The 25,568-nt window shown below is 40.1% G+C and overlaps 1 protein-coding gene across 5 annotated transcripts in view; it reads right to left on the bottom strand.

Moving 5' to 3' along the window:
• Window positions 1-25,568, bottom strand: part of LRRC36 (leucine rich repeat containing 36) — a 57,302-nt gene that overhangs the window by 25,767 nt on the left and 5,967 nt on the right. For all 5 annotated transcript variants that reach the window (XM_032284235.1, XM_032284238.1, XM_032284239.1 and 2 more), the window contains exons 2-7: window positions 21,630-21,757; window positions 16,337-16,529; window positions 15,277-15,373; window positions 11,571-11,659; window positions 2,400-2,524; window positions 460-511 (exon numbers count right to left, since the gene is read on the bottom strand). In XM_032284235.1, the coding sequence (XP_032140126.1) occupies window positions 460-511; window positions 2,400-2,524; window positions 11,571-11,659; window positions 15,277-15,373; window positions 16,337-16,529; window positions 21,630-21,757 (684 nt within the window). The remainder of the gene's footprint in view (window positions 1-459; window positions 512-2,399; window positions 2,525-11,570; window positions 11,660-15,276; window positions 15,374-16,336; window positions 16,530-21,629; window positions 21,758-25,568) is intronic.

The raw sequence follows: 25,568 nt of genomic DNA, 5'->3' as shown, positions 1-25,568 counted from the left end.
CTCTTATTACCCAGGTTGGAGTGCAATGGCGCGATCTCGGCTCACCGCAACCTCCGCCTCCCGGGTTCAGGCAATTCTCCTGCCTCAGCCTCCTGAGTAGCCAGGACTACAGGCACGCGCCACCATGCCCAGCTGATTTTTTTGTATTTTTAGTAGAGACGGGGTTTCACCATGTTGACCAGGATGGTCTCGATCTCTTGACCTCGTGATCCACGCGCCTCGGCCTCCCAAAGGGCTGGGATTATAGGCGTGAGCCACCGAGCCCGGCCAGAATATTTACGCTTTAAGCAGAAAAGTCCCACAGGTTACTAGTCATCCAGGACAGTCTTTCATGAAAGCAGAAATTAGTTGGCTAAATAGGGCCCCCATATTGAGACATCTTCATCTCCCAAATCCCATCACATCCAGACTTTTCTGATTAGTGTGGGGGGAAAAATACTCAGTGAGCAAAATATTTACCATCTTCCTGGTGATTGTCACTTGGCATCTCCCTTCTTGCCACTTCCTGTGTCTAAAAAAAGAAAGTTTAGGTAGAAGGAAGTCCATGTGCGTTCAAATGTGAGCTTATTAGACCAGGGGTTCAGAATACTTTCCTATTTTTTTTTTTTTGAGACGGAGTTTCGCTCTTGTTACCCAGGCTGGAGTGCAATGGCGCGATCTCGGCTCACCGCAACCTCCGCCTCCTGAGTTCAGGCAATTCTCCTGCCTCAGCCTCCTGAGTAGCTGGGACTACAGACACGCGCCACCATGCCAAGCTAATTTTTTTGTAGCTTTAGTAGAGACGGGGTTTCACCATGTTGACCAGGATGGTCTCCATCTCTTGACCTTGTGATCCACCCGCCTCGGCCTCCCAAAGTGCTGGGATTATAGGCTTGAGCCACCGCGCCCGGCCCAAGAATACTTTCCTATTAATGGGAAAGACTATCCTTGCAAGCTAGGGAATCAGACCTTTAAGCAAAGGTCCAGTTTAAGTCTATTTTAAAACAGTCACAGTACAAGGAGATTCCAGAGTTGCTTGAATATCCTTAGGAGGTAAAGGACATAGTAAACAATGACTGTATTTTCTCTGCTTTAGATAGCTCAGCATAGAAGTCAGACAACGGCTACTTTCCAACTGCTTTTTCTGTTTAAAGGACTCTCAGACTTATTTTACTGGCTGGTAAAGCTATGAACCACAGTAGCTAAGGGGGTTTTAATAGGCTGAAAATTAATCAGAAGCATAACTAAGCAAGGATTAAAGCAAAACGGAGAACCATCTAGGGTTTGCTTTTAAAAAAATTATCTTAAAAGTATTAAGTATCTTTTTGATAGTCATGGAGAGAAAGAAATCCCACTTCCTTATTACTTAAACTAAAAAGATATAGCAAGCTATTCAATTTCCTTTTTTCTCACTTTAAGAAGTAATTTCAGAGAAGTTTTTTGTGTGCTTTTTTATCTAAGAAGTGCTATTTAACTGGAGATTGCAATACTGTTTGTCTCCATTTCCTTAAGTCAATATGGTTTTAAAAATGGTAACTGAGATTGTTTCTAAGTCACTCAAGTAGAATCTCCAAAAACAAAGAAACTGATTAAATGCTTATCTTTTTAAAAGATGAAGTTATTATATATCCACACTGAACAGTACTCACTTTACTAATTCAATCTTGATTATCCAAATTATGGATTAATCAGAACCTTTGTTGCTTTTCTTTCTCTTCCTGGCTATTTCCTACAATTTTATTGCTCATAAATGTATCAAAGAAAGGGCACAGAAAGGGAGAAGGTGAATATAAAGTAGTCAATTCTACTCCTTGTATCACATTCGCTCACACGAACAAGTCTTATAAAATGGTTGCAACCCTTCTCTCACCAATTTTTTCACTAAAAACTTATTTTTCACTCCTCCCCCATCTTGCATGATCTCTATCTTCCCATTGCCCACAACTTCCATGCCATCTCTACCCCTTAAACTTTGCTTTTTTTGTTATACTGCAGAGGCAGCTTTGGGAAAGCCATCTTTGAAATGTAAGACTCAGTATTAAAAGGTAGAGGTAGAAAATGTAAGAAGCAAGGCAACAGGAGATGGAGATTTTGGATAGAGAAGAGAAAATTTAAAACCAGTCAAAAACTGTAACAGTTGCATTCTTGTTTGAGGACCGAAACACCTGTCATAGATATGCTAAAGTTATATGTATAAATGCATGACATTAGATAACAAGTTAGTGGGAGAGAGGGAAATGGGAGATTGAAATTAATGGAGAAGGCACTCTGCATTCTGTCCTGCCCTTTCCTTTAAAAAGGTCTAAATTGGCTTCATCCAACAAGTCCTCTGAAACCTTCATAAATAATTGAGAGCCCATTAAATTATCAGTATTAATCATTGACTAGTCAACATATCCGCCCGAGAGTGAATACATTACCTGTGTCCCCAGTGGGAAGGTGTCTAATTTCTGATCGGGTGTACCATTGCCCTGGGTTGCAGAAGTACTTAGGGAATCCTTTATTTCCCGGTTGGGGAAGGGAATAAAAAGTCCTTTGTTTGAGTCTGTGTTAAAAGAAAAGGCATACAATGAAGCACTGACCAGACTTCAAAGGCAGCATGTCTAATGGAAAGATACTAGAAGGAAAGTTACAAGATTGAGTGCTAGTTCTGGTGCCACCACTTGGAGACCACGTGAACTTGGGCAAATCACTTAACCTCTCTACATCTCTCGCTTCATTTGGAAAACAGAGATGATAAAATCTAAACTGCCTATCTCTTAGGGTTGAGCCAGGTTAAAAAAATGGATTTGAAATGGCTTCATAAATTATGAAGTGCTCAACAGAAACTGAGTGGAAGGCAAATATTTCACACATTTCCTAAGCGAATAAATAATTAACGTTGATACCAATTCAATAATCTCCAACTAAAAAGGGAGATGCTGGGAATAGACTCCTGGCATTGCACATCTCTAGGATACTAATCAGCAGTCAGCACTGATTGACTATTTCAAACCAGCCTTTTTCTGCCTTGCTTTCTCTCTTTTGTAAAAAGAGAGAAACTAGTCAGGACTTATTTCATGGAGAAGAATGCTAAATCTTTAGGTCTCCCAATATATTTTTTACAGGTTATTTTGTTTTATTCCTCTCTAATGCTATTAGGGAGGTTCTTGTTTTATTGGTTACCACACAGAGAATGTGGAAATATCATTCCCTGTTATTTATAAAATCCTTGTAAAATAATTAATCAACTTAGTGATGGGGCTGGAAATATTCACCATGAGCTTAAATATATTTATCAGTAGTACTTTAGGATCTCTATATAAATTCAAATTTATGGCCGGGCATGGTGGCTCACGCCTGTAATCCCAGGACTTTAGGAAACTGAGGTGGGTGCATCATGAAGTCAGGAATTTGAGACCAGCCTGGCCAACATGGTGAAACTCTGTCTCTACTAAAAATATAAAAATTAGCCAGGAATGGTGGCCCGCGCCTGTAATCCCAGCTACTCGATAGGCTGAGACAGGAAAGCTGCTTGAACCCGGGAGGTGGAGGTTGCAGTGAGCAGAGATCACGCCACTGCACTCCAGCCTGGGCAACAGAGCAACTCTGTCTCTGGAAAAGAAGGAAAAAAAATTAGAACACTCTGTATATTACTTTGAATAATATTTGTTTTCTATATTTTTATTTTACATTAAAAACAATTTTCTAAAAATAGAGACAGGGTCTCTCTGTGTTACCCAGGTGGGTCTAAAACCCCTGGGCTCAAGCGATCTGCTAGCCTCGGTGCTGAAAATGTTAGGATTACAGGCATGAGCCACCATGCCTGGCAAGATTTATTTTCTAATGAAAGAAAAATAATTTTAAAAAAGTAAAGGAAATAATGTTCCATTTTCATTTAAAAAATCCTGTTAGGGCCAGGCACTGTGGCTCACACCTGTAATTCCAGCACTTTAGGAGGCTGAGGTGGGTGGATCACATGAGGTCAGGAGTTTGAGAGCACCCTGGACAACATTGTGAAACCCCATCTCTACTAAAAATACAAAAATTAGCCGGGCATGGTGGTGGATGCCTGTAATCCCAGCTACTTGAGAGTCTGAGGCAGGAGAATTGCTTGAACCCAGGAGGCAGATGTTGCAGTGAGCTGAGATCACACCACTGCACTCCAGCCCGGGTGACAGCAAGACTCCATCTCTGAAAGAAGAAAATCCCGTTACTAGTTTGCAGTTCACCTTTCAAATTTTGATGTTAGTTTAATACATATATTCACAAAAAAAGTGACAAATAAATTTTAATGTTTCTTCCTGTTTTATAATTTTACTTTTTTATTTTTTTTGAGACAGAGTCTCGCTCTGTTGCCCAGGCTGGAGTGCAGTAGCGTGATCTCAGCTCATTGCAACCGCCGGGATTCTTCTGCTTCAGCCTCCTGAGTAGCTGGGACTACAGGCGTGCCACCACCATGGCCGGCTAATTTTTTGTATTTTTAGTAGAGACGAGGTTTCACCGTGTTAGCCAGGATGGTCCCGATCTCTTGACCTCGTGATCTGCCCACCTTGGCCTCCCAAAGTGCTGGGATCACAGGCATGTGCCACTGTACCCAGTCTCAAATTGCTAATCACCAATAAAAACAACACAATCCCTGACTTTTAAAATATTAACATGTAATAACTATTGCAGATATGATAATTTTTAAAGGAAATTAGTGAGGTGATTTTTTTCCCATCATGCACAAACTGTGTGTACTCTTAGTGACCTTATGTTCTCTCCCCCTTTAAATAATAGTTATGTCTTTTATTCAGAAATTCTATTCTTCTGGCCGGGCGCGGTGGCTCACGCCTGTAATCCCAGCACTTTGGGAGGCCGAGGCGGGTGGATCACGAGGTCAAGAGATCGAGACCATCCTGGTCAACATGGTGAAACCCCGCCTCTACTAAAACTGCAAAAAATTAGCTGGGCATGGTGGCGCGTGCCTGTAATCCCAGCTACTCAGGAGGCTGAGGCAGGAGAATTGCCTGAAACCAGGAGGCGGAGGTTGCGGTGAGCCGAGATCACGCCATTGCACTCCAGCCTGGGTAACAAGAGCGAAACTCTGTCTCAAAAAAAAAGAAAAAAAAAAGCAATTCTATTCTTCTGAAGTTTGAACTATATAGCAAAACACTGCAGGTGAAAATACTTCATGTTTTGTATCCAGGCTTTCTTTTCATATTCTCCAGGACTTAATCTGTAGGACTTAATCTGTGCTTCCTGGTCTGCATTTATTTTACCATTGCCCTCCTAGGACAGGTCCTCGTTACCTCCCACTAACTAAATCTAGCTTACCTCTCAAAATCACACATTTAAGCCTGCCTCACCTCTAAGAAATACTTAATTATTACCTATTTTCAAGGGAAGAAAATGAACATAATTACTAAAGAGGCCCTTTGCAACTTGGCCTTATCTCCAGCCAAAAGCTGAGTCAATTTCCTGATCTGTCTCACCTGACTTTGCTGCTGCTTTTCCCTCTACATTGAATGCATTTTTCCCTCAACTATGCCCACTGAATTCTATTTGAATGCCCAACTGAAGTGTTTTCTCTCTTGTGCAGCCTTTTCCCAGGCCTGCAAAGAGTACTAACTGCAACCACCTTTCCTCGAACATCCCTCTGTATCTCTGCCACAGTGGAGCTCTTGTCTCACAGTGAAGCCTACTTGTGACTTAATTAGCTGTAATAAATACTCTCCAGAGTATGTGAAGATGTGACACTATATTAATCATTTCCTTGTCTGCTTAGCCCCTAACACAAGATTTGCCCAGTAGATACGCACTTCTTTGCTGAATTGCTCTCATTTCCACTGGCAGAGATTGCTAACTGCGCTACTCCCATATTCGTTGTTCTCCTCTTAGAACTTTCCCCATGACAGCACTAGATTGTCAACATCTAGTTTTCTACATGAGAGAGAAATGAACTATCTTGTTTCAAGTGACTATTTTGAGAAGCCTTTGGTATTCCGAGCTAATTTTTATTCAGCCAAAACTCCATTACGGCTAAAGCAAGAGATGACATGGATCAACATGTTGAAATAGGATGGATTTCAATGAGTTATAAAGAAGATCTTGACACATCTGCTAGACACAGGAATGAGCCACTGAGGTTGGCTGTGGTGAATTTTTCCTTGTTATTTTAGAATAAGATCAGTATATTTAGGTAGGACTCTATTTAAAGGAAAAGACAACTGGCTAAATGAGTGAATTAGGTCCTTTTCAACTAGTACCTAAAGGATAAATGTAAATTATTCTTAGTAAGGTATTAGTTGTTCTCCAGAATCAGCCTTCTACCCAACATAAACCTTCCAACTAAACCACACTGACACATGGCTTTCTTCACGACTTACCATGCTCCTTACCACTTCCTCACAGTAATTCACACCAACCTCACCAACCAATACGTGCTGCTCCTCTTTTCAGACCACCCCATTGCTCTCCAGCCTGTAAGGTCTGATGGCTTTGTTTCCCTATCTGCCACAAAACCTTTCTCCATTGCCCCACCACACACTGGGCTTCTATAGCATGTCACCAGGGACATCAGTGTTTCTCAAGCTCAATGTTCTAATAAACTCTGAGAATAGGAGTCCAGTTTGAGAAACTGCAATTTAAGAACTAAACTCAGTATATAAAGACATCTTAAAAAGATTATATTGGAACAATTTGGCAGTTTCTTACAAAGCTCAACATACTGTTATATGATCCAGCAATCATGTTCTTTGGTAATTACACAAATGAGTTGAAAACTTATGCCCACACAAAAACCTGCACAAGGTTGTTTATAACAGTTCTAGTCATAATTGCCAAAACTTGGAAGCAACCAAGATGTCTTTCAGTGGGTGAGTAGATAAATAAACTGTGGTACATCCAGACAATAAAATATTATTCAGCACTAAGAAGAAATGTACTGTCAAGCCATGAAAAGGCATGGAAGAAACTTAAGTGTATATTGCTAAGTGAAAGAAGACAATCTGAAAGGCCACATACTGAGTGATTCCAACTACATGACATTCTGGAAAAGGCAATACTATGGAGACAGTAAAAAGATCAGTGGTTGCCAGGGATTACAGAGGATGAAGGAATGAATAGGCAAGCACAGAGAATTCACAGGGCAGTGAAGCTATTTTTGTATGATACTACAATGGTAGATACATGTCATTATACATTCATCAAACCCATAGAATGTACCACCAAGAGTGAAACCTAATGTAAACTATGGACTTCAGTGTTTCAGTACAGGTTTACCTGATTGTAACAAATGTACCACTCTGGGGCAGGATGTTCATAGTAGGGGAGGCTGTACATGTGTGCTAGTAGGATATATGGGAACTCTACTGTCTGCTCAATTTTGCTTTGAGTCTAAAACTGTTCTAAAAAATAAAGTATGTTTTAAAAATCAGATTATTGGCCAGATGCAGTGGCTCACATCTGTAATCCCAGCACTTTGGGAGGCCCAGGTGGGTGGATCACTTGATGTCGGGAGTTCCAGACCAGCCTGGCCAACATGGTAAAACCCTGTCTCTACTAAAAACACAAAAATTAGCTGGGCCTGGTGGTGCACACCTGTAATCCCAGGTACTCGGGAGGCTGAGACAATTGCTTGAACTTGGGAAGTGGAGGTTACAATAAGCCAAGATGGCACCACTGCACTCCAGCCTGAGCAACTGAGACTCTGTTTCAAAAAAAAAAAAAAAAAAGTTTTGGCTGGGTGTGGTGGCTCACGCCTGTAATCCCAGCACTTTGGGAAGCCAAGGTGGGTGGAACACCTGAGGTCAGGAATTTGAGACCAGCCTGGCCAACATGGTGAAACTCCATTTCTACTACAAATACAAAAATTAGCTAGATGTGGTGGCGCACATCTGTAATCCCAGCTGCTTGGCAGGCTGAGGCATGAGAATTGCTTGAATCCAGGAGGCGAAGGTTGCAGTGAGCCAAGATCGCACCATTGCACTCCAGCCTGGGCAACAGAGCAAGACTCCATCTCAAAAAAAAAAAAAAAAAAGTTTCAATAAATGGTTGGGCTTTGGGTAGGATTTGAGTAAAGCATTACAAGCAGAGGGACAGCATTAGTTTAGGGACAGAGGAGGGAGAAACGAAAGACTATTTGGGGAGGAAGGAGTGGTGTGATTGAGTACTGGACATTGTAGCTGATAAACAGAAGATAAGATTTCAGTTTAGGCTGAAGAGACAAATTACAGATAGAGCTTAGGGGAGTCTTATATGACAAGTAAAGGAATTTAGGCTTAATTTAGTAGGGGAGTGGGAGCCAGAGAAGTTTTTGAGCAGGCAAGCATAATGAATTATCACAGCCGTGTTTTAAAAGAATTAATCTGGCAGCAAAGTTCAAAATGAATTGAAGGAGGAAGAGACTGGGAAGCAGTATCATGTAACGGTTAAGAGGACTTTGATGACAGATGGACCAGAGTTTGACTTCCCTAGGGAAGTGGAGGTGGCAGTGAGCCAAGATCCCACCACTGCACTACAGCCTGGGTGACAGAGAGAGACCCTGTCTCAAAAAAAAAAAAAGAAAGAAAGGAAAGAAAGGCTCGTCAATTTGTATCATAGTATAGGGCAGAAACATTCAGCTCAGAGGAGTAGCAGCATCAAATCCTAACATGATTCTGGGTCAGGGTGATGGGAAAGTTGTGGTAACACTGATGAAACCCTAAGAGCTGTTTAGGTCTGGGTGGGGAGGGGCTCATTTGTTTGTTTGTTTGGTTTGGAGGTTATTTTGGACATGTTTAGCTTTGGACATGTTTAGAAAGTTAAACAGTGTTGATTCCAAGTATATATTACTAGTTGGTCAACAGAAATATGAGCCTGGTGCAGAAAGAGACTGGTGCCAGTTGTCAAAGCTAGACCAATATATTTAAGATATGAGGAAATAATATAAAATAAATATAAATAAATAAAACAGGCTGGGCACAGTGGCTCACACCTATAATCCTAGCACTTTGGGAGGCTGAGGAGGGTAAATAGCTTGAGCTCAGGAGTTCAAGATCAGCCTGGGCAACATGACAAAATCCCCTCTCTACAAAAAAATATAAAACTTAGCTGGGCATGGTGGCACACATCTGTAGTCCCACCTACTCGGGAGGTTGAAGTGGGAGGATGGCTTGAGCCCAGGAGGCAGAGGTTGCAGTGAGCTGAGATTGTACCACTGTACTCTCACCTGGGCAACAGAATGAGATCCGCCTCAAAAAATAAAATAAAATAATTGATATATTTATAAATAAAGCTATAAAATACACGAGATCAATAGGGGCAAAGAGTAGAGAAAAAATAGGAGAGTCTGAAGATATAGCCTATTTCTGCCTATTTTGGGGATATGGGAAGAGAGAGAGGAACCTTTCAAAGAGTCAAAGATTATGTGGTTAGGAGACTAAGAGGAAGATCCAAGATAGTGGAGGTTCATTGCCCATTTGAAATGATTGGTGGGAAAACATCACTGTGAACAACTGAGCTAGTGAGAGGTGTTCTCCAGAAAGTTTTCTCCTAGCCTGTGGCATGGCCATTAACATGGCATAACCACTTTGATCATATTGGATTACCAACAGTGCTTACTGGCAACACTCTCCAGGGAATCCAGCACAAACACAATTTTTGGTGAAAAACAAAGCTCCTTAACGTTTCAAAGCAGTAAAATAAGTTTTATATTAAAAAAAAATCCAGGGAACAGCTGGAGCTTCTAAGAACCTTTAGAAATGGGCCCTCTAGCAAAACAGTTTGTTCTTAGAAGAGACGGTGCATTTTCAGACTTTTAAAATATGTTAATGAAGTAATAAGGCATAAATGAAGTCTAATTTAGCTCATACAAAAAGATGCAGTCAAATTATGCCTTAGTGTATTTTTCTCTGACTGGAAATGGATATATAAATGCCTGTACCTAGAAAAAAAGACTAGGCTGTATACCAAAGGCAGTATACCAAGGAACCCTGTATACAAAAGGATTCTTTTTAGGGGATGGGCTTATGAGTGACTAAACTGTTGTTTTTCATGCTTTTCAGTCTTTTCCAAAATTATTAAAATAAAATTGTGTCAATTTTAAAATATAAAAAAATCCTATTTAAAATGAAATAAAGTAATCCATACTTCCAATATTTATATGTACTGGGATATCCAAGAAATGAACATTAAAATCACACCTCATTATGTCTTTTTATTTGTTTTTTGAGACAGAGTCTCACTCTGTCAACCATGCTGGAGTGCAGTGGCATGATCTTGGCTCACTGCAACCTCCATCTCCCAGGATCAATCAAGTCTTATGCCTCAACCATCCAAGTAGCTGGGATTACAAGTGTGTGCCACCACGTCTGGCTACTTTTTATATTTTTAGTAGAGAAGGGGTTTTACCATGTTGGCCAGGAAGGTCTTGAATTCCTGGCCTCAAATGATCTACCCATCTCAGCCTCCCAAAGTGCTGGGATTACAGGTGTAAGCCACTGTGCCTGGCCTGTGTCTTATTTTTTCATAAAATACAGTAAAAATGATTTGTCAATAAATGATAAGAAATCAGGAAAATAAAATATATGTTATAAACTGAAAATCCTTAATGTCTAAACTGCAGTGTAGAGTCAATCTACTAAAGTTATTGCTGGGCTTTTAGGAATTGATTTTCAGAGTTAGTGTATAATTCACTAGATCTTTCCAAGGGAAGAAGCACTGAGATCAAAGAACATTTTCTCAAGTAGAAGGTCACTTGATTTATCTGACAGTGCCAAGCTAATCCACAAGGATTCACTGGTTGCAACTTCTCTGGTGGAAAGCTTTCTTCCAGCCTGTGGCATGACCATTAATGTGGCATAACCACTTTATTATTTATTTCTTTATTTATTTTTGAGATGGAGTTTCACTTTTGTTGCCCAGGCTGGACTGCAATGGTGCAATTTCAGTTCCCTGCAACCTCTACCTCCTGGGTTCAAGTGATTCTCATGTCTTAACCGCCCAAGTAGCTGGGATTACAGGCATGCACCACCATGCCTGGCTAATTTTGTATTTTTGGTAGAGAGATGGGGTTTCTCCACATTGGTCAGACTGGTATCAAACTCCCGATTTCAGGTGATCTGCCCGCCTCGGCCTCCCAAAGTGCTGGGATTACAGGCATGAGCCACCACACCCAGCCTGGCATAACCACTTTAATCATACTGGCTTATCAATTGTATTTACAGGAGTATAGTAAACATTCCCCAGGAATATATCCCAAACACAAGAGATTCCACAGCTGCAAAGGTTCTTGGGTGGGTAGCCCAGAAAGCCCAGGGTATAAGCTGCATGTATGCAAATGAGTTGCCAGTCTCTGACTAATGAAATCATCACTGATGTAATGTAATTTTCTGGGTGTACTAATGATGTAAAGTGATGTAAATGAAATCGAACTTTCCAAGTATAGCCTGTGCTTTGATGAGCTCTGGGTTAGACCTGCTCTGTAAGGTCCTTCTGGCAGTGAGAGGATGGAAGAAAAACACAGCCAGTAAACCTGTGCTTGCTTCAAATCTGTTCTTTCTCAACTATGTGTCTTCATCTTATATTGGCTATGACAGCTGAGATAACTGATGTTTTAATTATATTACAATCACAGAGAGAAAACTTACCCATTTCAATCCTGCTGTCAACATTAGCACTGACTTTTGATGCAGAGCATTCATCTGTTACACAGTTTTTCATTGTCTTCTCCCTAGAGCTGCCCACATAGAATAATTTATTTAAAATTAAAGAAAAAGGGGGCTTCTGAGATCACCAATAAATGCTGTTTAGAAAACAGTTTATGGTGTTAAGATTTTTCTTTTTCTTTTTTCTTTTTGAAATGGAGTCTCCCTCTGTCACCCAGGCTGGATCTTAGCTCACTGAAACCTCCGCCTCCCGGGTTCAAGCGATTCTCCTGTCTCAGCCCCCCAGTAGCTGGGATTACAGGCATGTACCACCACACCTGGCTAATTTTTTGTAATTTTAGTAGAGATGAAGTTTCACCATGTTGGCCAGGCTGGTCTCAAACTCCTGACCTCATGATCTGCCCACCTTGGCCTCCCAAAGTGCTGGGATTACAGGTGTGAGCCACTGCACCCAGCCCAGATTTTTCTCAAATGCTCTAGAATATATTAATTTAATTGTGTTTCAGGTGGGTGCAGTGGCTCATACCTGTAATCACAGAACTTTGGGAGGTAAAGGCGGGCAGATCATGAGGTCAGGAGTTTGAGACCAGCCTGGCCAACATGGCGAAACTAAAAATTTTAGTCTCTACTAAAAATACAAATAAAAAAAAAATACAAGATACAAAAAAAAAAAAACAAACCCAAAAAAACAAATACAATATTAGGCTCTACTAAAAATACAAAAATTAGCCAGGCGTGGTGGCATGCACCTGTAGTCCCAGCTACTCGGGAGGCTGAGGCAGGAGAATTGCTTGAACTCGGGAGATGGAGATGGCAGTGAGCCAAGACTGCGCCACTGTATTCCAGCCTGGATGACAGAGCAAGACTCCATCTCAGGAGAAAGAAAAAAAATTATCTTTCACAAATAATTCCGTTAAAGCCATACTTTGTTTTTTTAAAAAGTAATATTTATACTGGGAAATATGAGAGGACAGTATATAGTTCAGCTTGTAAAGTGTGAAAGCCAGAAGATTTAAAACTTAGATACTCTGTTTTCTTGATACAAACTTAGATCTGAATTGAGGGAGTAGAATAGTTTCTTTTGAATTAAAATACTCATAGTTAGGACACAGAAGGGAAGGTTCTGTTAGCAAGAATTATAGAGGAGACAATTATAACCATTAGTTAGAAAAACAGCCAAGAAAGGCAGGTAGGTACCTTGGGTAGTATACTAAGCACACAAAGCCTAGACTCTATGTACCAGATGCTTTACAATCACCATTTCATGTAATCATAAAAGGCCCCCTACTTGTTATTATCTCCATTTATAGGTGGGGGAACTGGGACTCAGAAAGGTTTACCAAAAAAACTTCACCCAAGGTTTGAGAACTTATAAGATATTAATAGTAATACAGGGTACTTGAGTAACATTTTGCTTCCAGTTTTACAATCTTTTTTTTTTTTTTTTTTTTTGAGACGGAGTTTCGCTCTTGTTGCCCAGGCTGGAGTGCAATGGCGTGATCTCGGCTCACCGCAACCTCCGCCTCCTGGGTTCAGGCAATTCTCCTCCCTCAGCCTCCTGAGTAGCTGGGATTACAGGCATGCGCCACCATGCCCAGCTAATTTTTTGTATTTTTAGTAGAGACAGGGTTTCACCATGTTGACCAGGATGGTCTCGATCTCTTGACCTCGTGATCCACCCGCCTCGGCCTCCCAAAGTGCTGGGATTACAGGCGTGAGCCACCGTGCCCGGCGAGTTTTACAATCTTTTTATGGTAACTAAACAGATAATGATGTAATTAATTATTTGCCATATTAGAAAGTTTATTCTGTTATACATTAATTAATATCTGTATTTTTGTAGTAAATAATACCCAATGCATTTAAAATAGGAATTAATCCATAAAATATGTAATACAGGCCGGGTGCAGTGGCTCACGCCTGTAATCCCAGCACTTTGGGAGGCCAAGGCAGGCAGAGCACAAGGTCAAGAGATCGAGACCATCGTGGCCAACATGGTGAAACCCCGTCTCTACTAAAAAATACAAAAATTAGCGGGCATGGTGGCGCGCGCCTGTAGTCCCAGCTACTCGGGAGGCTGAGGCAGGAGAATTGCTTGAAACCGGGAGGCAGAGGTTGCAGTGAGCTAGGATCACGCCACTGCATTCCAGCCTGGTGCCTGGTGACAGAGCAAGACTCTGTGCCCCCCCCCAAAAAAAAAAAATATATATATATATAAAATACAGTGTTTTAGAAGCATTCAATTTTTGTCTAAAGAATGAATGTTCTATGCAAAGTAACCTCAATAAATCTGATTTTAAAAAATAGGAAACTAAGAATGTTCACTGAAGGCTACACTATAAAATATATAATGGATCAGAGCAGAGACAGCAAAGTCACTGGAAAAGGAAAGGATCTCAGACCAACAGGCATTGACTTCATTCATTCATCATTCATCACATTATTTCTTAGCAACATCTGTATTCCAGACATGGTTCTAGCAACTAGGAATACTGTAATAAGTAAGACCAACAGATCCTTGTTCTCATGGAGTTTATGTTCTAGTAGTAGAGGTAAAAGCAATAAACAAACAAATAAAAGACTTATTCTTAAGAAGGATATAAGAATAATGTTGTGGGGACATGTTCATGATATCTCGTTAAATTAAAAATGGGAAGCTAGGTAGTGGTGTGCACCTATAATCCCAGCTACACAGGAGGCTGAGGCAGGAGAATCACTTGAATCCAGGAGGTTGAGGTTGTAGTGAGCCAAGATTGTGCCACTGCACTCCAGCCTGGGTGACAGAGTAAGACTCTGTCTCAAAAAAAAAAAAGATATTTACCAGAATATAATGTTTCTTTCTGAATGGTAAGATTGTGACTTACTTATTTTATCTCTTGTGTTTTTTTCTGTAGTTTCCAAATTCTCAACAATAAGCATGTATTACCTTTGTCATCAGAAAAAAAATGCTAATAGATACATCTATATGTGACTATAGTACAAGGATATCTGGAAGGATGTATACCAAACATTACTAACAGTGAACTCTCAATTGCAGGATATGAAGTAATTTTGACTTTTTTCAGTGTACTTTTCTGTATTATTAAAATTGTAATGGACTGCTATCTATTTTTTTTAAATAATAAAGCTACTTTTTAAAAAGTATAGGTTTGAGGATAGAAGACAATGTTTCCTTCTTTTGATAGGATTTTAGTAACAAAAAATGGACAAAGCTACCATTCAGAAATTTTAGAGCCTCAAGGTTTGTTCACTTTTTGTTTTGAAGAGAAATGCTTCTCTTACTTTCCTTTAACAAATTTATCTTTAACAATCTTGCCCATGATAATGTAATCCTAATTCAATAGGAAAAGATCACAAACTGATTGATAACTCTACCGAGAAAGAGTTGGTAAGCATTTGTGGGGATAACTAATCTCATAGTATTCTACCTGTGAGCAACAACTTTAGAGAATTTACAATTATACCCAGAGCAGACCCAATAGTTGAAGAAAACAAGAATGTACCCACTGAGGGCCAGATGATCATCCCAGATAAATCTCAGTTTTCAGAATAGATACTTTTATTCCTGATCTGAGGATTCTTATAATTTGTGGGAAATTTCTGCTGGAAAATGAAGAAAGCTAAGCAGGAATTCACTATGTCCTATATCCAGAACCAAACTTAAAAATCTTGTAAAGAATCTTCTTACCTTTTTTCCACCTCTAAAAGAAAATTTCCACTGTTGCCCAACTGACTAAAATGTAGCTTGGCAGCTTTTCTCTCACCTTCACGTACAGCTCGGTCATCTGGAGGCAAAAACCATGGTCTGAGCATGTTTCTTTTTTTGGTGTAACCATAACTAGTAGTTAATCAGAAAACCATATTCACAGAGGAAAAATTAAGACCAGTCTCATCTTGACAGTGTTAGAGACAGGTCACAAAATAATGCTATTATGTTGTCACTGGAGCAGACAGTAACTCAGGGAGACCACAGGGAACCATAGCGACCACACCCTCACAGTTGTAGCTAATCCTTCAGGAAAGCAGAGCTTGCAGCAGCAAACAATTCAAAGACCTAAAGTTAGGGCTGAAAGTCATACCATTGTCTGAAAGAGTTTACTTAGTTTCTCTACAATGACTTTCCCAGGGCCATGTGAAATCCAATTTTGTATCAATAAGAAATGTATACTCAACAATAAAATTATAAGTCCAGCCTGGGCAACATGGTAAAACCCCATCTCTACAAAAAATACAAAAATTAGCTGGCCGTGGTGGTGCGTGCCTGTAGTCTCGGCTATTTGGGAGACTAAGATGGGAGGATCACTTGACGCTGCCTCATAAATAAATAAATAAAGTGAAATAATAAGAAAATACAGACCAGCTCATTTGAAGGAATATTTCTTGTTTCTTGCCAACTAAGCCCCAAAGAATTATTGTATTAGCTTTCTGTTGCTAATACAGTTGCAAAGTTGGGGCACCTGGAAAAACAATTCTCAACCTGGAAATTTTGTGTTGAGGAGGAAGGGGCGGTGAAACCATCAACTGAAGAAAACTAAAGCTGGAAGTAACTGATAAAATCATAGACTGTCATTGACTAAACAATAAAAGAACTCGTCATACATCCTGCCAACACAAAAGAGTTACATAAATATTGACTAATAAACAAATATATCCTGCCAGTGTACACTTTGGGCCAACATCCAAAAGGTTAAGGGGCAGCTGATTTAAAGTAAGATTCTGGGGAAAGGAACAGAGAAGGAAGGTCTTACCTAGTTTCTCCAGAGTTTGTAATGTGTATACAGCAAAAAGCCTATAATCTGTATCTTTCCTTACAACAGGATTAAGTCTCAAATCCAGTTCTTTGAGGAAGGGTAAAGGTTGCAGACGGGACACTTCCACTAATGAAGGAATGTTGTTATAATATAAATTCAGGTCTTGGAGTGAACATAAATACTGGATTCCCTGCAAGGAAAACACCACATTATGAAACAGCATATTGGTAAAGACTAGGAACCTCATAGAAAAAGGTGGAGATGTATATTACTTTCCATGCTTAAAAAAAAAAAAGGATGTTATCTGAGCCCCCTGTGAGAAAGGCAGGGCTGGAACTCCCACTTACTTGTCTGGGAATAAGACCACTGCAGTCCATGAGCACTAGGTGTTCTATACTTTAAATAATTCACATATATGATACATTTCCTTCTTTACAAAATCTGACATTCAAATATCTGGAGTCAATTCTCCACTTCTATTGGCTCTCCAGTTATTCTCCCAACCCAATCCAGTCCTTGCCAGCTATTTCCCAGTGGCCAAGCCACAGTAGCATTCTCTCACTCTGGTCCCAACCCCTCTCCTGATCCCATAAGCACCTTAATTTACAAGAAGAAGGGAGGTAAACAAAAGAGCTGGTTCTGGGGGAAAGGGGCACGGTTAAAAAAAAAGTGTGTGTGTGTGTGTGTGTGTGTGTGTGTGTGTGTGTGTGTGTGTGTTGTGTTCTTATAGCTCAGTGCCTCAAGTATATGGTCAAAGGTCTATTTAGGGAAACAAAACAAACTTATTTCTTTGTTTTTCTCTTCAGAGTTCCTGCTACCATACAAGCTTCCCATTTAATCAATCAGTCAGTTCTTTGTAGAAATGTTCTTCCTTATTCAGTACTCTTTCTGTGGATTTAGCAACCTCACCAGCTACTTAACTGGCAACAGTACCATCAGATCTGGCAAACTCAAGGAGGAAAAGCCACAATTTTCTTCCTCGGCTGAAACCTGCTATTGAAAAGATTTATTTCAACCTTATGCATTTAGCTAGTTAGCTGCTTTTGCCCAACACTAAGTTTCAGGACAATTTCAAAACATGTACATATATGTATAATCACATACTTAATTTTTTTTTAAGACATGGTATCACTCTATCACCCAGGCTGGAGTACAGTGGCACAATCAGAACTCATTGCAGCCCCAACCTCCTGGGCTCAAGTGATCCTCTTGCCTCAGCCCCTGAGTAGCTGGGAATACAGGCATGTGCCACCATATGTGGCTATTTTTTGATTTTTACTGGAGACAAGGTCTCACTATGCTGCCCAGGCTGGTCTTGAACTCCTGAGCTCAAGCAATTTTCCTGCTTGGCCACCCAAAGTGTTGGGATTACAGGCATGAGCCACGGTGCCTGGTTAATCATGTACTTTCAATAGTAAAAATGCTTGCCATAAAAGGAATTCTGTCATTGAGAATTATTTCAGAAAGGTAAAATTATTTTCCATTATGTATTTATAAAATAATGTTTTTATTCTCCTCTCATTTAAAATTATCATTTTCTCATTGCAAGAAATTTAGAAAACTCAAAGATAGATACAAAACATTCCCAAACAGAACCCTGTATATACTTTGATGCATTTCTTTTTTTTCTCTCAAATTCCATTAACTTCTACATTGTTAATGGGTCAGTGGTTAAAAATAGCTATCAGTGCCCTTGGCCTCACTCTCAGGGCAGTACACCATTAGGACTATCTTTCATGGTCTAATGGCCCAGCTCAAGTTTTTTGTTTTTTTGTTTTTTTCCGAGAAAGAATTTTGCTCTGTCATCCAGGTTGGAGTGCAGTGGCACGAACACGGCTCATTGCAGCCTCGAACTTCTGGGACAAGGGATCCTCCTGCTTCAGCCTCCCAAATAGCTGGGATTACAGGCACATGTCACCAGCTATGGCTTTTTTTTTTTTTTTTTTTTGAGACTGAGTCTCACTCTGTTGCCAGGCTGCAGTGCAGTGATGCAATCTCAGCTCACTGCAACCTCCACCACCCAGGTTCAAGCGATTCTTCTGCCTCAGCCTCCCAGGTAACTGGGACTACAGGTGTGCGCCACCATACCCAACTAATTTTTCTATTTTTAGTAGAGACGGGGTTTCACCATGTTGGCCAGGATGGTCTTGATCTCTTGACCTTGTGATCCGCCTGCCTCGGCCTCCCAAAGTGCTGGGATTACAGGCGTGAGCCACCGCGCTGACCTGGCTTTTTGTTTGTTTGTTTTTGTTTTTGTTTTGCAGAGATGGGATCTTGCTTTGTTGCCCAGACTAATCTCAAACTCCTGGCTTCAAGTAATCCTCCTGCCTCAGCTTCCCAAAGTGCTGGGATTATAGGCATAAACCACCACACCTGGCTCAAGTAATCTTTTAATGTCTCTCAGTGTAAAAACTAAGGAAACACTTTATCCTCCTCTCACTTTTCCCAGTTGGCATGAATTTATGTACTATCCAAAGTTACACTACGAATAATCAAAAAACATTCTCTCCGAGGAAAATTAAACAAAAGGATTCAGAACTGTTAAAGATTAATATAAAATCATAGGTGCAGCTAGGCACGGTGGCTCACACCTATAATCCCAGCGCTTTGGGAGGCCAAGGCAGGTGGAGCACCTGAGGTCAGGAGTTTGAGACCAGCCTGGCCAACATAGTGAAACTTTTTTTTTTTCTTTTTTTATGAGACAGAGTCTCACTTTGTCTCCCAGGCTGGAGTGCAGTGGTGCAATCTCGGCTCACTGCAACCTTCACCTCCTTGGTTCCAACGATTCTCCTGCCTCAGCCTCCAGAGTAGCTGAGATTACAGGCATGCACCACCACACCCAGCTAATTTTTATATTTTTAGTGGAGACAGGGTTTCACCATGTTGGCCAGGCTGGTCTCAAACTCCTAACCATGTGATCCACCCACCTCAGCCTCCCAAAGTGCTGGGATTATAGGCATGAGCCACTGCTGCACCTGGCCAAAACCCCATCTTTATTAAAAATACAAATATTAGCTGGGTGTTGTGGCAGGCACCTGTAATCCCAGCTACTCAGGAGGCTGAGTCAGGAGAATCTCTTGAACCTGGGAGGTGGAGGTTGCACTGAGCTGAGATCACACCACTGCACCCCAACCTGGGCAACAGAGTGAGACTCTGCCTTAGAAAAATAAATAAATAAAATAAAATAATAGATGCAAAAAATATAGAAAACTAACATTACTGAGTGCTTCCTATATGCCAAGCACTGTACTGAGGGTCTTATATATGTTCTTTTTGATTACATGTGTTAACTTGATTTCTTTTAAATAGAGATGGGGTCTCACTATATTGCACAGGCTGGTCTTGAACTCCTGGGCTCAAGCAATCTGCCTGCCTCAGCCTTCCAAAGCTCTGGGATTACAGGCGTGAGTCACCATGCCCAGTCCTGATTTGATTAATCGTAATAATTTTTTCATCCAATTTACAGAAGTGGAAAGAAAGGGAGTATAAAAACAAATTATAGCAATGTTCACTTAATTTTTTAGCCTGAAAAAGAATAAACAAAAGAGGAGACCTAAGCAACTCTGAATTAATACTTTCTTTTTACATTTTATCTTTTCATTTTTTAAATTGGATCCTATCACCTCTGAAAGAACCAATTATTTCTGAAACTGATAGGCCAAATATAAATGGCTTAAAGACCTAGTTGAATTTGGAGTTGCTGATTTTAGAGTCCTAGATGGAAATCTGATCTTGCTGGGGCTTTTGATCTTTTAGGCCCTTAGCTAAACCTTGGGATTTGGGTCTGGATGTGTTGTTCAACAAATATCCCTAGGAAGTATAAAACTGGTAGATGACCCAGGAGATTGGTAACTAATCCTGGATAGCATCTGTGAGTCTTTGTCACCCTCAGTCTTGCATAGAAGGGCTTTGCTGCCAGGCACAGTGGCTCATGCCTGTAATCCCAGCACTTTGGGAGGTTGAGGCAGGCAGATCACCTGAGGTCTGGAGTTCAAGACCAGCCTGACCAACATGGAGAAACCCTATCTCTACTAAAAATACAAAATTAGCCACGCGTGGTGGTGCATGCCTGTAATCCCAGCTTCCCAGGAGGCTGAGGCAGGAAAATCGCTTAAACCCAGGAGGCAGAGGTTGCAGTGAGCTGAGATCACACCATTGCACTCCAGCCTGGGCAATAAGAGCAAAACTTCATCTCAAAAAAAAAAAAAAAAAAAAAGGAAGGCTTTGCCAAAACAGGTACAGAGCTTAGGCAAAATGGGGAACATGTGGAAGAAGCAGTATTTGGGGATCTAACCACAGAAAACAAAACTTGCATCTCTGTGTGTGCACACTCACGATTGTAGAGTTCTTTGTGTGTGTCTGCTAATCCACACGCATACTGTTCATGTTTGGTCCCTCCTGTCTTACTGTACTACCCTCTACTCCACCATCCCCTGACCTAAATTTTTCCAAGACTACACCTTCCTCCTCCTCCTAGAAAAAATCCACAATAACAACACATGCCAGTGTTTCTCCATGTATGCTTTATATACCAACATCAATAGAATTATCTGAGTATGTCCTGAGCCTACCCTAGACCTACTAAATCAGACCTATTCTCACAGTAGGGACTGAGAATCTATATTTGGAAGTGTTCTTCATAATTTTTTATATACATTAAAATTTATACTGTTGCCCTAGGCAGTTATATCTTTTTATTTTATTTTATTTGAGATAGAGTCTTGCTTTGTCACCAGGCTGGAGTGCAGTGGCACAATCTCAGCTCACTGCAACCTCTGACTCCCTGGCTCAAGTGATTCTCCTACATCAGCCTCCTGAGCATCTGGGATTACAGGCACATGCCACCATGCCCAGCTAATTTTTGTATTTTTAGTAGAGGTGGGGTTTTACCATGTTGGCCAGGATGCTCTCGATCTCTTGACCTTGTGATCCACCCGCCTTGGCCTTCCAAAATGCTGGGATTACAGGTGTGAGCCACTGAGCCCGGCCAGCAGTGATATCTTAATATAGTTTTCCCAAAGTATAAAAGAAATTCCCCTCCCAATATTTTATAACAAACAATTTAAAATATACTGCAAAGTTGAACGAATTTTGTAGTAAATAATTATATTTAGTTGGGAATCATTTAAAGGGAAGATTCTATATTTCCCATGATGACATGATCTATCTCTTCTTTTTTTTTTTTTCCCTCAGGTAGACTGTTATAGCAGACATGATCTATCTCTTATTTCTTCCCATAAAAAAAAAAAAAATTGGGCAGATCAGGCTGGTCATAGAATATAGAACTTACCTTAAGGCTAGTGATCAGATTCCTTGACAAATCTAAGGATCGGAGATTTTTAAAATTTCTGAAGGCATCACCAATGGAATGGATTTTTCCAGCATAAGATCCCTGCAATGAAAGAGACTCCACCAGTTCTGAAAAGAGATCATCAGTAGATATATTATGATCTCTGGTTGGATAAATAGCAGAGTCAGTGAAAGTAGGCCTTTCTTTCTCCCATATCCCAACTGTGAAAGGTCCTACATCCAAGCCTCATAAGATCAGATCTTCTTTTTAAAAGCAGCAATATGATCTAAAATAGTGACACTGAACCTTAGTTTTATAGAGCCCTTGGGTTTTTCTAATTTCCCTGAACAATATACTAAAAGTCTCCAAAAGTTCTCAGAACAAAATTTCAAAAGATATTCAGCAACCCCACTGCTAGGATTTAGCTCTATGGATAATAGCCCACAAAATTTTGCCAGGTTATATAAAATATAGCACAAGGATGTGAATTTCAGAGAGGTTTTAAGATAATAAAAAAATTAAAAAGAAAGAAATAGAAAACTGTCTAAGGTCCATCAGTAGAAAAATACAACTAGACAGCCTAAATAATAATACATTGATACAAAAGGCAATATACTACATTTGTGACCTTGTTCAAGTCACTTAACCTCTCTGTGCATCAGTTGCCTCATCTGTAAAATGGGGGTAACAATGGTACTTAATTCATAAGATGTTATAAGAATTAAATTAATATGTGTATACAAAACATAGAACAGTGAGTGCCTGGCCACAGGGTAAATGCTACACAAGTATTACCATAATACAGCCATTAAAAAGAATGAGTTCGATTTGTAGATGCTCATATGGAAAAATCTCTAAGACATTAAGCGAGGGAAAAATATTTTTTGCATGTATAACTTTATTTAAAGAGAGCGAGAAAGTGAGAGTATGTGTGTGTGTATTCTAGACACACACACACACACACACACACACACACACACGAAGAAGTAGAGGAAAGTCAACTAGACTTCTTTATTGTTTGCGCTTCCGCCCAGGCTGGAGTGCAGTGGCATGATCTCAGCTCACTGCAATCTCTGCCTCCTGAGTTCAAGAAATTCTCCTGCCTCAGCTTTCCAAGTAGCTGTGAATACAGGCGTGTACCACCACACCTGGCTAATTTTTGTGTTTTAGGTAGAGATGGCGTTTCAGCAGGCTGGTCTCAAACTCCTGACCTCAGGTGATCTACCAGTCTTGGCCTCCCAAAGTGCTGGGATTATAGGCATGAGCCACTGAGCCTGGCTGTCAACTAGACTACTAACAGCACTGAAGAGAGGAGAATCTCAAAATTACCAGTACGAACTCACTGGCAAGTGTGGTAGGCCAAGCTGAGAATAGAAACCAAAACTGGATTCTGTAGAACAGAATCCAATTTGCAGATAAGTGCCAGGAGACTGCATTGAAACAAGGTTTTAAGGTGCTAGAGCAGTCCAGGCCCCATAAACTTTATTATTTATTTATTTATTTATTGAGATGGAATCTCACTCTTGTTGCCCACGCTGGAGTGCAGTGATGCAATCTTGGCTCACTGCAACCTCTACCTCCTGGGGTTAAGCAATTCTCCTGCCTCATCCTCCCAGGTAGGTGGGATTAAGGTGTGCACCACCACATCTGGCTAATTTTTTTATTTTTAGTAGAGACGGGGTTTCACCATGTTGGCCCGGCTGGTCTCAAAATCCTGACCTCAGATGATCCACCTGCCTTGGCCTCCCAAAGTGGTGGTATTACAGGCATGAGCCACTGCCCCCAGCTCCCATAAGCTTTAAAAAGTCATAAATCAATTCAGGAAAACTTTCCCAACCTAGCAAGGCAGGACAATATTCAACTCCAGGAAATACAGAGAACACCACAAAAATATTCCTCAAGAAGGCCAACCTCAAGGCACATAATTGCCAGATTCACCAGGGTTGAAATGAAAGAGAAAATACTGAGGGCAGCCAGAGAGAAAGGTCAGGTTACCCATAAAGGGAAGCCCATCAGACTCACAGCAGATCTCTCAGTAGAAACCCTACAAGCCAGAAGAGAGTGGGGGCCAATATTCAACATCCTTAAAGAAAAAAACTTTCAACCCAGAATTTTACATCCAGCCAAACTAAGCTTCATAAGCGAAGGAAAAATAAAATCTTTTGTGAACAAGCAAGCACTCAGAGATTTCATCACCACCAGGCCTGCTTTACAAGAGCTTTTGAAAGAACCACTACAAATAGAAAGGAACAACTAGTATCAGCCTTTCTAAAAAAATACCAAAAAAATAAAGAACATCAACATATTTAAGAAATTGCATCAACTAACGGGCAAACAGCCAGCTAACATTAAATGACAGTATCAAACACACATATATTGTTATTAATTTTAAATTTAAATTGACTAAATCCCTCAATCCAAAGACACAGACAGGCAAAAAAAGCCAAGACCCATTGGTATGCTACATCCAGATCCATCTCACATGCAAGGATACATAAAGACTCAAAACAAAGGGATGGTGAAAAATTTATCAACCAAATGGAGAGCTAAAATAAATAAATAGAAAACAGGAGTTGCAATTTTTGCTGATAAAATAGATTTCAAAGCAATAAAGATCAAAAGAAGCAAAGAAGGATATTACATAAAGATAAAAGGATCAATGTAACAAGAAGAGCTAAAGATCCTAAACATATATGCACCCAATACAGAAATACCCAGATATATAAGACTTACAAAGAGACTTGGACCCCCACACAATAATAGCGGGAGACTTCAACATCAATATTAGATAGATCAATGAGACAGAATGTTAACATCGATATCCAGGACTTGAACTCAGATCTGGAACAAGTAGACTTAATTAACATTCATAGAACTCTCCACTTTAAATACACAAAATATACACTCTTATCAGTACTACATCACACGTATTTACAGGTTTAAATGAAATATTGGTTGGCTGCTTGTTAATTATTTTATTCCCTCATTTTTTTTTTATGTCTCTATTATTAAACACAATTACAGGCATACCCAGTTTTAGACTGCATTCTAGCCCGGGCAATAAAGCAACACCCCTGTTCTCTCTCCCTCTTCCTCTTCCTCTTTCTTCCTTTCCTGTATTCTTTTTCTTTCTTTTTTTTTTTTTTTTAATTCTTTTTCTTCCTTAAAAAAAAAAAAAAAAAAAAAAAAAAGAAACTTCTAACAGATATGGAGAGTTGGGCATTCCTTTCCAGATACAGTGGTCAGTCAGAGCTTCATAAAGATGGTTCTCCCACTGGCAAGGAGCAAAGCCACCTTCTGAGAAGGTCACCCTTTTCTCCTGGGAGTGCAATTTCAGGAAAAAAAAAAAAAAAAAAAAAAAAAAAGTCATAAATCAAAGATCCCTTTCAGGACAAGACTCATACCAGTGAAAAATTAGTGGGAGTAGAATCTACATTGAATGGAGGAGGGACATAGATGAAAAGGAAAGAAAAGGTCCAGATATGAATAGGGGAGGGAAGCAGAGTGGATGGATCTCAGGAAGCATGTCATGTTTTATAGTACCTTGTGAACACAACAGAAGAGGGAGCTCCAAAACCTTGAAACTAAAAAAGCTATTCTGACCCACCTTTCGAGCCACAGAAAAGGATTATAGTCAAATCTTATATGAGGTTATTATTTTTTTAAAGGAGCAGAATGATAATTGTAAAATTAAAATCACTCCAGAAAGATGCATCCACAAATGAAAACTGTAACTTAATGTTTCAAGACAAGCTTAAAAACATCATAGCAATGTAGCAGCTCTCAAAATGTGGTCTCTAAGCCCCTGGAGGTCCCTGAGACATGTACAGGGGTCCATAAAGATAAAACTACTTTTAAAAAAGTATTTTCATAATAATATAAAGAAATTAATTATTTGGTTCAATTCATTCACTTCAGAGGGCAAAAAAAAAAAAAAAA

This window comes from Sapajus apella, unplaced genomic scaffold, assembly GCF_009761245.1.
Source record: "Sapajus apella isolate SASKATOON/1434 unplaced genomic scaffold, GSC_monkey_1.0 scaffold15, whole genome shotgun sequence".
Taxonomy (NCBI): Eukaryota; Metazoa; Chordata; class Mammalia; order Primates; family Cebidae; genus Sapajus; species Sapajus apella.
This window is presented reverse-complemented; position numbering and strand designations above follow the sequence as displayed.